Source organism: Aplidium turbinatum, chromosome 5, assembly GCF_918807975.1.
Source record: "Aplidium turbinatum chromosome 5, kaAplTurb1.1, whole genome shotgun sequence".
NCBI classification, from domain to species: Eukaryota; Metazoa; Chordata; class Ascidiacea; order Aplousobranchia; family Polyclinidae; genus Aplidium; species Aplidium turbinatum.
The window spans coordinates 32225338-32242083 of record NC_137476.1 but is presented as its reverse complement, the minus strand read 5'-3'; the positions used below and the strand labels follow the sequence as shown (position 1 = coordinate 32242083).

General features: G+C 36.1%; 1 protein-coding gene across 1 annotated transcript; it reads right to left on the bottom strand.

Moving 5' to 3' along the window:
* Positions 1-3005: 3005 nt before the first annotated feature.
* LOC145771373 (microfibril-associated glycoprotein 4-like) lies at positions 3006-14811 on the bottom strand. Its single transcript, XM_082583129.1, has 7 exons — positions 14640-14811; positions 13692-13802; positions 12308-12444; positions 9002-9098; positions 7444-7540; positions 6593-6660; positions 3006-3305 (listed from the first exon to the last, which is right to left on the bottom strand). The coding sequence occupies exons 1-7, from the start codon at positions 14791-14793 to the stop codon at positions 3049-3051; spliced, it is 921 nt and encodes a 306-aa protein (XP_082439255.1). The 5' UTR covers positions 14794-14811; the 3' UTR covers positions 3006-3048.
* Positions 14812-16746: the final 1935 nt, after the last annotated feature.

The following is a 16746-nucleotide window of genomic DNA, read 5'->3' as shown; positions in this document are numbered from 1 at the left end:
TCACTCCATTAAAATATAGCATCTTCTTACCAGATTTTGACGTTGCAGAACATAAATGACCGGGCGCCACAATGCTCTGCACCTAAATATCCTGACACCACAGTGTGTGCCTATTTGACCGGCGCCTAATTATCTGCACCTAAAAGACGTGGACCCACATACAGTCAGTAGGCTACTATTGTACAAAGAGAATAATTTGTACAGTTTAACAACTACATTAACAGTATAATGTGCTATTACTGTACAACTTTGATGTAATGGACCAACACTCTGGTCAGTTTTTTTCTCCAAGGCATTTGGATGTAACAGATGTCAGATTTCTGATACAGGAAAGGGCAAAAAGTGCTGCCCATGAATAGTCCATTATATCCAAATTCTGCTGAACATAAAAAATTCACTATTTCTAGTTATTAAACAATCAGTCCGTCATTTAACTTGAACATGCACAAAATTTTGCTGAGATTGAGAATGACAATGACCGTCCAAAAGCAAAAAAGCTCAAGTAGTTTCAAAAGTTCACGCTTCAACAGGCTCAAGAGCATCAAATTAGTAGCTGTAGTATGGTATGATTGCAAGTTAGCCCACAATCAAAACTAAGACAATATACTGTAATACCTGTACTACAATAACTTCGTGATCGGTATTTAGTTACTAGTTAGTAAAACAGCTTGTCTGGACTTTTCTTTCAATAACTTTTATAACTTGGCCAAAATAAACTTTGTCAGGGTCTTCTTTAACTCTTAGCCAATGCTTGCGTGTCAACTATCATCATCATCCGTTCAGTCGTTTACGACTCTCGGTCACTCTATACGTCATCTTTCTCCACATCTCTCGATCCCACGCAGCCTCCTTCAATTCATGCATTCCCATGCCACTGTCATTTACAATCGTGTCAAGCCATCTTGTTTTCGGGCGCCCCCTTCCTCTTCCTCCGCTCACCAAACCAAGCATGATGTCTTTTTCCATTGATTTGCTTCTCATTATGTGGCCAAAATATGAAAGTTTCTGCCTGACGATTCTAGCTTCTAGGGATATGTCCGGTTTAATTTGTTCAAGAATTTTCTCGTTTGTTATTTTGGCTGTCCAAGGAACACGCAGTAACCTTCTCCAACACCACAATTCAAATGCGTCAATCTTTCTTCTGTCTGTTTTGTTCATTGTCCATGTTTCGCATCCGTAAGTTGCAATTGGGAATATTATAGTTTTGATCAGCTTCTTTTTTGTTTCTAATTTTATATCCTTGCTCTTCCAAATGCTATTCATTCCAACAAATGCATTTCTTCCCAGCGCTATTCTTTTCCTTATCTCTGGTGAGTTATTAGAATCCCAGCTTATTTTTGAGCCTAAAAATATGAATTCATTCACTGTTTCAATTTCTTGATTTTCGATCTTGATGTTTATGTTATCTGCTTTACCAGTTGTTATAATTTTTGTTGTGTCAACTATATAGCCTACTAAAAGCAGTATTCTGTAGCTTACATCGCTGACTTCATTTATTCAGCAAAACAGATTTTTCTTGCCTTTTTTTCTGCGAAAACTTTAATACCGGTAACTTTATCAAAATTAACTTGTCTGGCCAGGCCCGGATTTAGGGGGGGCAGAGGGAGCAGGTGCCCCGGGCCTCCCGAGTTTTGAAGGGCCCCCTACGTGGAAAAAATGTGATTTTGTGTTATTTTTTCTTCCTTTCAGCCTTTGAAGTTTCTGCAAAATGCTGTGCAGTGCTGAATTGATGGTACTAGACGCAGAGGTGGTTTTTCGCGACGTAGGCGCAAAAAAATTTTTTGCAGGGGGCCTCACGATCTGAAAGTGCCCCGGGCCCCCCATCAGCTACATCCGGCCCTTTGTCTGGCTAACTTTGATTCTATGCTAAGCCTTGCCAGATTGACTAAACGCTCTTCACCTGTTGTTGATCTTAAATAATTTTTGATCAGCTTTAGTTTACACAAGCTTACCACCTTGCTTTGCGTTTTTAATTAGTGTTTTGTGTTGTGCATATCATGTGATTTGTCACTCGCCAATTTGTGTATCCTGCATTGAATTCATGTGTCAGTTGTTGATGGTGCTGTTGAAAGGTGTCGCTTGTACAGCTTTAATGTAAAACTTTCAAACTTAGTTATTTATCTTAGATGTAGCCTATAATTATTCCAAATGAGGACACAATGTAGTGTCGAAAACGTTGGATTTAGTAGTTTTTTATTGTTTTTTTTTTGTGTTTAATAAAAAATGTTAAATCCGTTAACGTTACTGAGTGTCATATGTATCTCGTACAACAAGTCAAGCTCTCTACCAAGGCTCAAACACAACATCAGGTGAAAACATAATCAAATTAATCATCTGACCAATAACCTTTCTTCATTAACTTTTGCATTCACCACATGCTTAGCAGAGGTGAATGAAGCCACCTTTTTTTACTTCGGCTCCGCTCCAGCTCCGAAAGCATTGACTCTGGCTCCAGCTACAACTCTTAAATTCATTTTGAAGTAAAATAAGCGTGAAACTACCTTTTTCAAATAGTTTTTAAAAAACAAAAAACAAAAACAAAAAAACACCCGGGCTTTTAAAAATAAATCTGGCGTGTTAGGCAATCTCAACCTTGCGTTTGCTACGCTATGCTCTCCCAGACAGGAGAATAACCAACTTTTATGATTTAATTTAGGGTGCTTTTAACAGAACATTTTTAATGTAAAGCATTAAATCACCACTTTGGGCCCCTAATTTGCGCACAATGCACTTAGTTACCTTTCCGGGCCCTCTTGCTACATTACGGCCCCCTCCCCCAGGACTAAAGAATAACAACGTTTATGCTTGAATTTAGTCGTTTAGGATGGTTTTAACCAAACATTTTTGCGCGTACACTATAAAATCACATTTCCGGGCCCCCCAACAATCACAGGCCTGGGCCCTCAAGAGTACGCCGTACCCTCCGTACCCCCCTCTTATAGGCCCTGTTGACAGCAATATGTTTATAACCAAATCAACAATAAAAGCAAATTTATTTCGTATCTTTTGTTTGTGAATTTACTGAAAATGAAGTTTTTTATTGAAGCATCAAATTCGTTGGATCTTCATTTCTGCCTTTTTCATCGAATAGCTGTCTCCCTTCCAATGATACCAAATGATTCCTTTATAACCACTCGTACGCCCTCCATCGATGTATTCTCCATTCAAGTTTGAAAATAAGCAAGAGCGAAACCACCACGCACCAGGATATTTCACGGCACAATTGTTCCCCCACGCGTCATTATCGTTGTCTTTTGTGGTGAATGGCTGATTATTGTGGTAGGCCTGGTAGGCCAATGAATCACCTTTAAAAATAAGAAAAAAATAATTTGAAATCAAGAGGAAATTATTTTTAATTTTTAATCATTCATCATTAAATAAGAATTAATTTTTATTTCATCACATAGCCGCCTTCTTTCCAGTGATACCAATAGATTTTTTTCCAAGCACTGGTACGCCCTCCATCGATGTATTTTCCATTTAAGTTTGAATAAAAGCAAGACTCAAAACACAGCGCTTCATGATACTCCATAGCAGAATATTGCTCGCCCACACAGAAATTGTCAATTATTATTTTGAACGTTCATTGAGTTACCTTTAATTGTACCAATTAAAATGGTTTGAAATCAGAATGAATTTAGCTTGAACACACAAAGCGATGAATTGCTGGCTGAAAGGTACCCCGGCTTGCAAATTTTTTTTTCCCCACGAACTTTTAGCTACTTCGTATAGAGTTTGCATTTACACCGTGTGAATGCAGACATTTTTCGTTGGCGTATTTGGTTCCGTAGTTTCGGCTTTTGCCTTATAATCGTGAGGACGTCGGTTCGTCGCCCATCGAAGTCAATTTTCTTTTCTTTAGGCCTACATTAATTTTTGCGCTGCACAAAAGCTTTTCAAAAAAGTAAGGTTAGGGCTAATGGATTAAGGTTAGGATTAGAGTTAATTCGTAATCAATTCGGAAAATCTTACTTTGAGACAAGTGACCACAATCAATTTCTTTTCTCAACTTTTTTAAACTTGACTAGACTAGGTGTGTCTCCAGGCTACGTATTTTTTCAAGTTCAATGTTTAGATTTGGACCTGGAAGGCGAAAATCGGCTGCTGTGAGGGCGAAAATTGGTATAAACATTTACACGCGACGCGCGGTAACCTGTAATGGCTACACTTACAGAAATATGCAAATGAGACAGAAAGTTCGTGGAAAAAAAATTCGCCCCCAGCTTAGAGGTAAACCAATCATTTGCTCTTTCATAAAAATGTTTTTATTGACAGTCAACACTAGTAAAGATAAAATTCACATTTATTCAGTTAGCTTGTAGAAGGAAACCTTACGACAGTTGTTTAACGCTAGGCCTACCCATGGCCACCTGGAGATGTGGCCATGGCCATTTAGGTGGCCATGGCCTACCATATTTTCATCGCCTAAAAAGAGGACATGTTTTGCCAGCAAGTAGAGTTTTACGCTTGAAGAATCGTTTACATCATTTTAGAATTTAGATCATTACAGTAGGCTATAGGCCTACGCAGCAAAAGTTACCGAAAAAAAAAACAAGAAAACAGATTGACTGAACGTTTAACTTACTTTTTCTCATTTTTAGTGCTTCCATAAATCCTTAAGACAACAAATGATTTTATATTTTTAAAAATCAGCAAAAAGTGAAAAAATACCTAATTTTTAGACAGTTTCATTCAGACAGCCATGATCGCAAAAATCTGCAAAATGTAACACAATGAAGTGCGATCTCCAGGTAGCCAAGCCTTAACTTTTTCAAAAAGGAATGGTCAGCATTAACGAAATTGTTAAATTACTTGCAAGAAATATGATTAAAACAGTAGGCTGCACATAACCGTTAAGATGCTAAAACGACGTGAACTAATAATCTGTCCCTTTACTTGTAAAGCTGTAGGCCTATCCATGCCACGATTTCTTTTGCTGGAGTTTAGGTGTTATACACATTGCATGTTTCAAGTAACAAACGAACCAAACTGAGTTGGTAATCAACAACGTTTACAAGCGTTGTATCAATATAAAACGTATTTAGGTAAAAGAATATTTTTTTGTGAAAGTGTGAGGTGAGCAATCTGAGCATGGCCTTTAAAATGTCGTTTAATATCTTACAGTGAACCAGGCAATGAACGCTAAACAACAGTTCCATAAAATGCGCCGATTTCTTGTAGAATTTATAAATCAGCATGTTACATTGGTAGCTTATACAAAATGTTTATAAAATAAATAGCCTACATCAAGCTGTCGCTGAAAAGTCATCAAGCAATATAATCTCGTTGAAAATACTGTATAAGCAAGAAAACCCAAATTGTCAAAAACGAGGACATTTGAACATTTTTTAGTGTCCTCGGAGGACAGTTCATTTTTCTTGAAAAAAGAGGACAAATCCTCTTAAAAGAGATCGTATGGTAGCCCCATTAACGCCGAAAACATATTTTTTTAATCTTTTGAATAGATATACACAATACTGTAATACAAAATTAGCCTATGACCAGTTTTGCCTCTCACTACCCTAGATACCTTAGTTGATTACTTAGTCATAGGCCTATGCAGTTTTAAAAACATCGTAAATTTAAATAGTTACACTAAGTGATGAATTGTGTTCGTGCGGAAAATATCATTCAGTTGCACCATGGCCATCTGGAGATGCGGCCTGATTTGTCACATTTTGCAGATTTTGATTACAGCTACTGCTAGTGCTTGACTGACATTTTTTGAGATGTTTCACTTTTTGCGGTTTCCTAATGACATAAAACTTCTTTTTTGCCTTGGGGAAGCAGTAGCAAATGAGAAAAAGTAAGTTGAAAAACGCAAAGTCAGACTGTTATTGAAAATTAACAGTCTGACTAAAATTTTCGAAATCAAATTTTCTTTGTTTTTCAACATGTGAAGATGTTAAAACCTATTGTGTCATCTGAGGAAAACAGTAAAGAAAGCGTAAAAATCTAATTTTTAGAAAAATTTATTTAAACCTTCGCCCAAAGTTAGAAAAACCTGGAAATTTCTGCAAAATGTGACAAATCAGGCCGTATCTTTAGGTGGCCATGGTTGCACCTAGTGAACAACACTTCAACAATTGGAAAACTTCACTCTGTCAAACTCGGTAACCGGCCCTGCGTCAAAAGCCTCTACAAGTATGCGAAACTACCAGGAATAACCTATCAAGGCTTCGTCAGTCCGAGGATAAAGATTCAAGATTAAAAAAACAATCAAAACCAAATTTTTATGTGCCTATGATCATTTATCACATGAAAGATGATTAAGTTTATAGCCTACACTTGGAGATAGACCTAATTTGTTGCATTCTACAGACGTTTACAGATTTTGCCAACGTTTGGTAACTGTCTGCATGAAATTGTCAAAAAATGATATTTTAACGTTTTTTTTACTATCTTTCCAAGGTGACAAATGGAGTTTTAACATCACAGTCTTTGAAAAAGAATGATATTTTGATTCAAAAAATTTTAGTGACAATTTAATCAGACAGGAGTAGTAGCGGTAATCAAAATATGCAAAATGCAACAAATCAGGTCTCACCTCCACGTCGCCATGACACTTTTTTTCAAATAAACAACAACTCACCTGCTGTTCCACTATAACTTCCGATATTCAATCGATAGTTTGTGCTGGCATCTCCTACAATTATGGTACTGAAAAAGTAATTTAGCCTTGTTTTGAATTGCAAATTAAACGCTGAATTCTTGCCAATTGATATAAAAAAAAAAAATTCAGGCTAAATTGATACAGGACATGATTTATGGACCTGTTTTAATATTGCTGGTACAAAAACTTCAGTCGTAACGTCAGGCGCCAATGATGTACACGTTGTTGCCTACAGTGTAGCCTACAGCTCTACACTTTACTTACGCCAAACATTCAGATTGCACTGAAACGGGCATTGAGTATATAACCACAGTGTAATACTACGTGTTGTATGAACAAATAGACCAGCTCAGTGGCCGAGTGGTTTCGCCTTCGGCTCTGGTGCTGGTAGATCTGAGATCGATTCCAGGTCGGGTCAAACCGAAGACTTTAAGAACGGTACCGATTGTGTTCTTTCCTGCATAGTGCAGTGAGAATGAGTCGGGTAATAATGTGATAACATCGTAAACCTGATACAAATTAAAAATGAGCCCTGTCGCTAAAAGACCTTAGCTGTTGTAGAGCGACAATAAATAAAACCATAACATTATTATTATTATGAACAAATAGGTGTACAACACTGTCAACACATATGTTATACTGGCGCCCACAGGAACATCACCGTATATCACATATGTTATGCACGTTAGTCAACGTGTGAATATTAATATTTCATCAAATATAGTCCTTCGATAAAATACCGAACTGCGACTTTGTAAAATAAAAATTCCATCCAAGATGATATGGAACAGCCACCAACATTGTGATTTTTGAACCAGGTTTTTGTTTACCTGTACTCAGCATAAGCAGTGTTTCCTTCCCAGTCTTCAAGATCAATGCGAAGTTTGTATGAACCAGAACTGGTGATTGCATGAAGATTATCCAAGCCTAATGAAAGAAAAAAGACAAAATTGTGCTGTAGTTAAGTTTATTTATTGTGATGCTGGAATTTAGGCTTAAAGTAAACCGTTTCTATTTCTAGAAAGTTTGTGTATTGCGATGTATTTGCACACGTCATTATTTGGGACTTAATTTAAATGCTTGAGTGAGTATGCAAGCTTTAAGAAATGTTACTTTTATTCATTTTTGTTCACTTTTGCATTTACAAGATCATTTAATGATTGAAAAGTTAGACTAACTAAGTAGAAGTGATAAAATATTCTGGACTACTACCAGTACGATGTAAGCTAAGTAGTCAATTAGTGTTAAAAGTGTCAAAATTTGGAATCTTTGATATTACAAGTTTTAGCCTGCAATTCTTTTGAATTTTTTTGAGATTATGCTGTAACATAATTTGCTTTACTAGAATTTGATATGCATTTTCACGCATTGTAAATACGTCTTTTCTTTTACAAAATAATTTTTGCTCGTAGCCTACTTATGGTGTGAGTAACCTTTAAACAGAAAAAGCTCGTCTTGAGACTAACGTGTAACTCGTGACCAGTGCTTCCACTTTTACAAAACTAGATTATCACTTGTATTACCACATTTGTCCTCAGATTACCACATTTTTTACTGTGAGTTTCTTCCCGATTTTAACCGAATTTCGACTTACTTTTACATTAACAAAGTGGCTATTTTTACCCACTTGTTGCCATGGTTACAATCAGGTGTTGCCAGAGTTAGGATTAAAGTTAAGAAGGTAAGGGTTGGACTTAGGAATAAGATTAGGGTTTTGATCTTTACCCAGACTAAAAAATTCCAAAATGCAAGTTTTTGTTTTCAACAGCTTTGAACTTTTCTCAAATTAGGACAGAATTCCTTATCTGGCAACGCTATTATTTGGCTATATTTACACTATATAGTGTAAAATAAGGTCTAAAACAACTACTCAGTTTATTAACGGTACCGGTTATTAAAACGTCCAAAATAAGTAAGCAAAGTACTGTGTCTGTACTTGACACCGCAGCTAGAATCTGAAAGACATCTTAACTATGAATATGATCACACGGTCACCCCACGTTCAAGGTCAAAAGTCAGGACGCATTCCAAAATCAAACCGAAAACAGCGGAACATGCTAGTCACATGCTATTATAAGTAGTTTTTTGCATATCTGTTCGATTTCGGAAGACAACAGTTTAAATGCTCTTATTTAATGATAGTATTTTATGTTAAATTTTCAAAATTTATAATTTCCACATTTTGGCAACATTTCCACACAAAATTTCCATATTACCACAAATTTTTCATTATCACATTTTCACCACAAGCATGATGAAAATACCACAATTGTGGTAATTACCACCAAAGTGGAAGCGCTGCTCGTAACAAAGTCGGGTGTAGTGGTATCCATCTTGAACTTTGAGCGTTGCGCAAAAGAAGAAGAAAAAGAAAGTCAGGCAACCTACCAAGCCAAAATTCACCACTTTTGTTTCCGAACCCAGCTTGATATTCAGACCAACCCAAATAAAAATCAACTTCTCCTGAGTTTCTTCTTTGAAACACCTGGAACAGTGGAGATGTGAACGCTTAAATTGTGTATTTTATTTTATTTAAAATGCTTAACAACAACAGGAGTGTATTGTTTAAGCAAATTCATACAAAACTAATTACGAAATAAATGTTTAATTAATTTTTTTCTGTTTCAAGACAATAACGTTGCCATCTATGTTTTGGCAAAACACGGGAATATGGATTAGAAACGTCGACTCTAGCAAATGCTTTTAAAGGAAGAAAGTAAAAACGTGACGTAATTGAATCAGAAAAACCACACAGTAAAAGAAAAGCACAAATTTCTTGTTCAAAGGTGGATTATTAATTTGGAATGGCGAGCTTCAAATTGTGTCAGTTGAATTTCCTAATTGCTTCAGAATAGGATTTTAAAATGTTAACTTGAAACATTACACTGGGGAACAATTTTGAATTTTTTTTTTGTTGACTTTGATTTTGCACTTGATTTAGGCTAATTCCGGCGTGCTGATTTCAAAAATGCCACCAGTTTTCTTCTATCACGTCAAGTTTTTGCTCTACAGCATACATCCAAAATATGCAACTTTTCACGAGTTTAGCCGTGTTGCTTTTCCATACGTAAAAGGAATGCACAAGCTAATCATATAGTAAGTTATATACAAGGAGGTTCAACTGAATTATTAAGTAAAAAAGGCACATGCATCGATTTAGGTGGATGCTAGGCTATTTCCCCATTTTTGGTAGGAGGATGCAATCATCCAACGAAACTAGATTACCGTGATGAAATTGAAGTTAGTTGCTTTCCACTTTCAACCATGTATGTACTACAATCTACATGTTTGTTTGTTAGAATACTATCTTGTTTGCGTCTGGTGTTTCTCGTCGTCAGTGTCTAAATAATCCGGATTCCTTTTGCTATATTTGCAGCAGTTTTACTATTTTTAGCCAAAGAAAAGACGTCATTTGTTAAACAAGCCTACTTCACATATTTTAAAAATAAAACTTGGTGATCAAAATAAGTCTTGGGCACCCCACAAGGTATGCAAGCAGTGTATCGAGAGTTTGCGGATGTAGACCAAGGGAACACGTGACAAATTGGCATTCGGTAGACCCATGGTTTGTGGCGAGAGCCCAAAGATCATTAGTCTACACAATTACTTTTGCTTGGTGCAAACTTCAGGGTATAAAAAGAAAAACAAACGTAAAATTGAGTATTCAAGTCTTCCATCAGCTATATGTCCAGTGCCTCATTCAGTTGAAATCCTAGTTCCAGTTTTCGTTCAAACACCTACGCTCGAAGATTTGGATCATGATGAATGTTTTACTGATGAATCAATCATTCTTTATTACAAAAATATATGGAAAATCAGCAGAGCCCAATGGGCATATGCATTTCGCTCTAACTGTAGAGCATCATTACTCATTAGTGCCTTATTCAAATAGAAACTAAACTGTAACTGTAACTAATACAATAACAACAATAAATAATATAATAATAATAATATGTAATAGAAACTAAACTAAACTCTAACTGTAGAGCATCATTAGTGCTTTATTCAAATAAAATCTATTTGAATAAGGCACTAATGATGCTCTACAGTTAGAGCGAAATGCATATGCCAATAGGGCTCTGCTGATTTTCCATGTATTTTGTAATAAAGAATGATTAATTGATACTTGATGGAGAATAGCTGGCCTGCTGCTTCTTAGTCTGGAGATCCCCTAGCCTATCCTAAATGGAAATCAATATATGTATTGTTTTAGTGATGGCAGGCCTAATGATGAAGATTTTGAAATTGAAGACGATTCAGAACGTGGTGTATTACATCAACATGAGTTGAATGATTTGGCACGAGATTTAGAACTAGGAAAAAAAGCTTTGGAACTCTTAGCATCCAGATTAAGTTAAATGAGAAAAATTTACTTTGAAAAAGAGCGAAGGTATCATACTTTCGATCGAAAGAAAGTGCGTTTTTACCGTACTTTCGAAGTGACAGTAGCTTTGTTACCGAGATCTGACCTTAAACCTGGTGATCTCAATATTCTACATGAGCCACTTGTTGACAGAGAGAAAATTATTTTCCCACCTCTCCATGTAAAGCTCGGCCTAATGAAGCGATTCGTTAAAGCATTGCCAACTGAAAGTGAAAGCAACTGTTTCAATTACTTCGTTTTGGCTTTTCCTGGCCGGTCAACACAAAAAATTAAGACTGGTGTATTTGATGGTCCACAAATTCGGCAACTGATCAAAGATGAACGTTTCAGTGGTTCAATGTCAGAATTGGAAGAAAATGCGTGGTTATCATTTAAAAACTTTGCCAAGGGGTTTCTTGGGAATACACGGGCAGAGAATTATATCGAAATTATTCAGAAGCTATTGGAAAGCTACAAAGAACTCGGCTACAACATGAGCATCAAGATGCATTTTTTGCATAGCCATCTTGCTAATTTCCCGGAAAACCTTGGTGCGATCAGCGATGGGCAAGGAGAAAGATTCCACCAAGATCTGAAGGTGATGGAGGAAAGATATCAGGGAAGATGAAACTTGCATATGCTGGCTGACTATTGCTGGAGTATTAAGCGAGACTGCCCATAGCTTGAACATGCCAGGAAAAGCTACAAGCGTAAATTTTGCCCTAAAAGTCGCTTTTTATTTGTCCTGCAAAAGCAATATCCGTTTTAAAAAATAGAATATAGCTGTACAAATGTTTATTTGAAAACCATGGAGTTACTTTCGGTTGCTTGTAGTTCTTAAAACGTTTTATACAATAAACGCAGATGTCTTAAATGTTGTACTTTTTGTGGGTTATGAGACAAAGTGGTGGGTGCCTAGCTCAAAAACGTGACGTGATAGAAAAAAACTGATGTCATTTTTGGATTCAGCGCCCAAAAGTTAGTCAAAAACAATTGTTAGATCGAAGTCAACAAAAATTGTGTTCCCTTGTGCGTAAGCACTTTCGACCAACCGAAAATCAAATCTAGATGCAATACATTACATATGTTGCACCTAAAAAAATCTTTTACTGCCTCATCATATTTGAAACAAACAGTGGATTAATATAGCAAAACGTTAATGAGAAATTGAAAATTAAGGGGACAAACATATTATATAAGATAGTTTTGGAATTATTTATCATGAATAGGATGCAAAATTTTGCTTTTGCCTCTTGAAATACGCGTCTGAAATGTAAAGCAAAGAAAATAAATCGAAAACAAATGTGCAATTGGGTTAAAGTTTAACTTACCAACCAGCTTCTTTCATCAGATTCTAAATCGCAGTACACATCTAACAGTCGTTTATTCACTAAAATCGTGTAGATTCCATTAGCGGTGTGTCCTTCCTTGGCTACATCGTTGCAGCTATTTCTTTGAAGGAAAGTCGCTTTTATTTAAAAACAACATAATTAAGTTAAGTATTGAGCCAACAACATGTTTGAAATAAATTTAGTACACCGTGTAGTTAACTTGTTTAGCCTTTAAGTTGTATTGATTTTGCTAAACCAAAGTTAAGGAAGTCCGGTGACCTTCGTATTTCTTCGGTTAAATATGATCTGGAATGGTCACCATTTTACAATGGCACAAGTTGAATTTCCAAAATGAATGGAAAATGATGCACCTAAGTGCAAATCGTATTCCGAATCTGTGTGCTATTCTTGCTTTTTATTGCATGATTCTAAGTCAGGGCTACTCAACTAATGTTAGCAAAGGTCTATTTTGACAAGTTGAATATTTGTGCGGTCCGGTAAATATTTCATATGCAACCACGAAAATTAAACAACCAGTAGCCTATGAGCAGTTGAGCACCGAAACACTTTTGAAGTAGTATGTAACACGACTTGGATTTTTGTCTGACACAAACAAAGAAATATAAAAGGAAAAAAATGTATTGTGTTTCTTTGTAGTGTAGCTGTGTGGATCCGCACATCAGAGAAGACGGCAAAGCGCTGGGGGGTCTGGGGGCGAAGCCTCCATCTCCTCGGATAATCACAAAAATTGCTTTTCCCTAATGGAAATCTGTTTAAAGAGGCCCTAAAATGTGGCAATGAGGTTATTCTTCCAGAAGCCCGAGTTCCACCTTCAACACCCAGAAGGTCCGGATTCGGACCGCGGTCCGCCAGTTGAGTAGCCCTGTTCTAAGTTTTAAGTTTCAAGACCAAATTGGTGTGGAAAAAATATTTTCGTGTAAGGAATGAAATTTTTAACAGATCTGTACTTGGTGTATGGAAATTTTTTATCTTTACCAACAAAACAAGGAACAAACTCAAATCAGTGTTTTTATTTTATACGATGGATCTTTTGGCCTTTTTTTCTGACTGGACGTTTTGTAGGTCTGCATTTACTTTTTTCCATTTGTTTTGTGTTGATAATGCAATTAACAAAAAAAATTATCTCTTATCACCATTTACCGGTCAACTGACCGCTATGGTAGTTTTAGGAATCTAGTTATACTTATTACTTTTTCGAAATTTTTGGTATAAAGCGATTACCTTGATTGAGCTCATAGTTCATATTTAATTAAAGAATTAAACGGAATATCAGCTGAATGCGGTTATTTTTAAGAAAATATCGTTAACACAAAATGCCCTAGCAATTACTTCACTTGTATGATAATTGTAATGTTAAAAAAACCTGCATAATTTTCTACTTTCCGCTCCAGTGCAAGTAACTTGTTTTGCAACCTCTCCAACCCAGCGCTGGTGTCATCAGCTTGTCCTCTTTCACCCTTCATACCTTGGTCACCTGCATTAGTAAAAAAAAGTTGATTTGTCACAAGCGAAATGACAGATCCCGTCCCTATGCAACACAATGAGCAGTTCATGCTGCACAATGACGTCATGTAACTTTACTTGATTTAGACTACATAAGTTTACTATCGCAATGGTGGATTTTAAGAATTTCCTTGCAAAATGATTAATTATGTTTTCCTAAACTTGTGTTAAGCTCAAATTATTTTTTCAAACCATCACCATCATGATTTTCCAATTTGCTTTGCAGAGCATCAAGTCTCTTTGTACATACCCGTGCTGAGAGTAATCCTACTGATGCGTGTACAATACTTGTACTTAGCGCTGCTGTGATTGGGTTTTCTTTTTCAACTTTTAAAGCCTTCTTATTTATAAGCACAAAGAAGGAAAAAAATTGAACAATCAGAAAAACTGGTCATTATGGATCAGACCACAAAACCTGAGCATGAAGCAACTTTGTCTTCTATTTGACATTTTAGTTGAAATACGAATAGGCTAGCTCAAACAATCTCTAAACGAATAAATTTTATAGGATCTCCTAACAATTTGGATACGTTCATGTAATTCATAGAAATTTCAAGGCAGGCACCTATCAAGCAGACCAGTCTTTTCATTAAATTAGCGTCTACAGACGTTAAACCAATGTAAAAAGAACTGATTTTCTTGGTTAAAATAGATGTCATGAATATGAAGCTGCAAGCCAGGCCAAGGTAAAAAAGCCCAGGTAAATACCTCATTTTACATCTAATAAGATGCACCAATGTATGCATTTATTAGGAAATGACAAATTTATACCTTAGTAAGCTTAGTCAAAGGAAAAAAATACACTTACCCTTCAAGCCCGGTAAGCCCATTGGACCCTTCTTGCCAGGGGGCCCGGACAATACCCTTTCATTTCCACAACTGTCGTCCGGTCTAACTCCACAGGAACAAGTCACTTCTCGCGTAGCTTTGACAACCAGCCAACAAATGGTCAAGATGCTCATGGTGATGAACAATTTTGTTATTTTCATCTTTTATGGAAATCCAATGGCAGTGAAGAGAATGTTTGTATAATTATTAAAACAATTTTTTTTATCTTTTTTAACAATAACAATAGATTTGCTTTGAACCCTTTATAATATCACATTGTTTGCTGATGCAATGCAAAAGACAACAGGAAGCAGCAAAGAAGCATATAGTTATCGAGTCTGAAGCTCTTTTTATTCTGACATGTTTTTTAACTGTTTTGTCAAGACGCAATCGCATACTTTGTAGCGGTATCAAACTGACGTTCTTTCAAATTTTGTGCAGGAGATCGATTTTATTGGCATCTCAAAAGAAATCATAGTCATGAATAATTGCAAAAAAAACAAACTTGACTATAAAATTAAAAAAAAAACGTTTAACACACGTACCAAGATAGGTGAGATATCGATGTAGCAAAGCGAGCAAGAAGTTTATCTAATTTTAAAAACTGAACAGCTAAAATCGCCAACGTTTTTAATAAAAAAAAAAAAAAAAACAAGATGCGACTTTTTTACTAAAATAGTTACTTAGTGATAGAGATGACATCATATTAGATGAATGGTTAAAATTCACAACAGCACACAATCCACGGATTAAGCTAATGATAATGCGAAATTGTCAGAACCAGTAACCTAATCACCTTAGCATGAAAAATATTCTTAATGAACATATCAAATTATGACGACTTCCAAGAAAAAACGTGTGTGCATTAGTAATGCGCGTCGCGCCGCTTGCCGCGTAAACTTTCAAGAAATTAAACTTTCGTAAACGTAAACTTTCAACTTTTCAAGAAAATCAGTTATGAAACTTCAAATTTAAATTGGAAACACGGATCAGTTTTTTTTTTTCCTTCGAAAACCCTAAGCTGGAAAGCTATGTAAATGGCTTGCAGTTGACATGGTTTTTGGGGATAGCTTATGAGGAAGCTGTACGAGTGTTTTTGGTTAATAGCCTGGCTGATAAACTCTTCTCCCAGTTACCAGGCTTTAGGCCTAGCGCAACTACTGCATTAGTCACTATAACAGTGAGTTCAGTGAGTACAGGCTATAAGTTTTACTTTTGGTGTCTTGTCTGTCTGTGTACGGTAGTTCATGCAGCCACTGACATTAAAATTGCATTATTGCTTATAAAAATTGTTCAAAAGTCCAGATACTGGATCCAGCAACATTCTATTTGAAAAAGCATGATGTCTTAGAACTTAGATGCATTGCTGATCAGAGAATATGATCTGGTTAGCCTAGTCAATTAGTGCACAACTGTACCATAGGTTACCAGATATATGCCATGGGTGCTTTTTGCCACAATTGACTTTCTAAAAAATAACGCGTTAAAATATTTTTTGAAAATTTTGTAATTTGCAGTGTGCGGTGCGGTGCAGTGTCAAAGTTCCAAATAAATTGCGGTGCGGTGTGCGGATAGGTGATTCAGTTGCGGTGCGGTAGGGACAGTACATTACAGGACGCGCAACTCTGTTGTTCCGCCAACATTAGAAGGGTCAATTGCCAATTTGACATTTTTTTTACGCTTTGCTGCTGGCTTGCTTTCAACTAAAAACCTTAAATTACTTTAAAAACAACTTCACTCTTCTTATATAACCCATAAAAAGTACAATATTTTGTAAATTACAAAAAAACGTAAGCCAAAAGCGGATGTAGTTTCGCATCCCTATGATCTACAATCCCTACGGTGCGGTGTGCGGATAAAAATTTTCGGTTTGCTGCATCTCTAGTGTGCATTTCTGGACAGCAAAATCCGTCAATTTTACAATAATTGAACGTCTGCAGACTTTGAATCAATGTAAACTTGAAATATTTTGCTGTTCGGGTTAAAAAATATAAATGCAGTATATGATCGTGATATGTTTGGCAGTTTAGTTTTAAACGTTGCAGTTTAACCTGGTCGTTTGGTCGTTAAATATCAATCAAATTTGG

Excerpts from the sequence above, each read along its gene's own strand:
- LOC145771373 (XM_082583129.1), bottom strand. The coding sequence starts at position 14,793 with ATGAGCATCTTGACCATTTGTTGGCTGGTTGTCAAAGCTACGCGAGAA. Across the intron at positions 9,099-12,307 it reads CTGATGAAAGAAGCTGGTTG|GTGTTTCAAAGAAGAAACTC; the intron begins GTAAGTTAAACT and ends CCACTGTTCCAG. Across the intron at positions 3,306-6,592 it reads AAGTTATAGTGGAACAGCAG|GTGATTCATTGGCCTACCAG; the intron begins GTGAGTTGTTGT and ends TTATTTTTAAAG.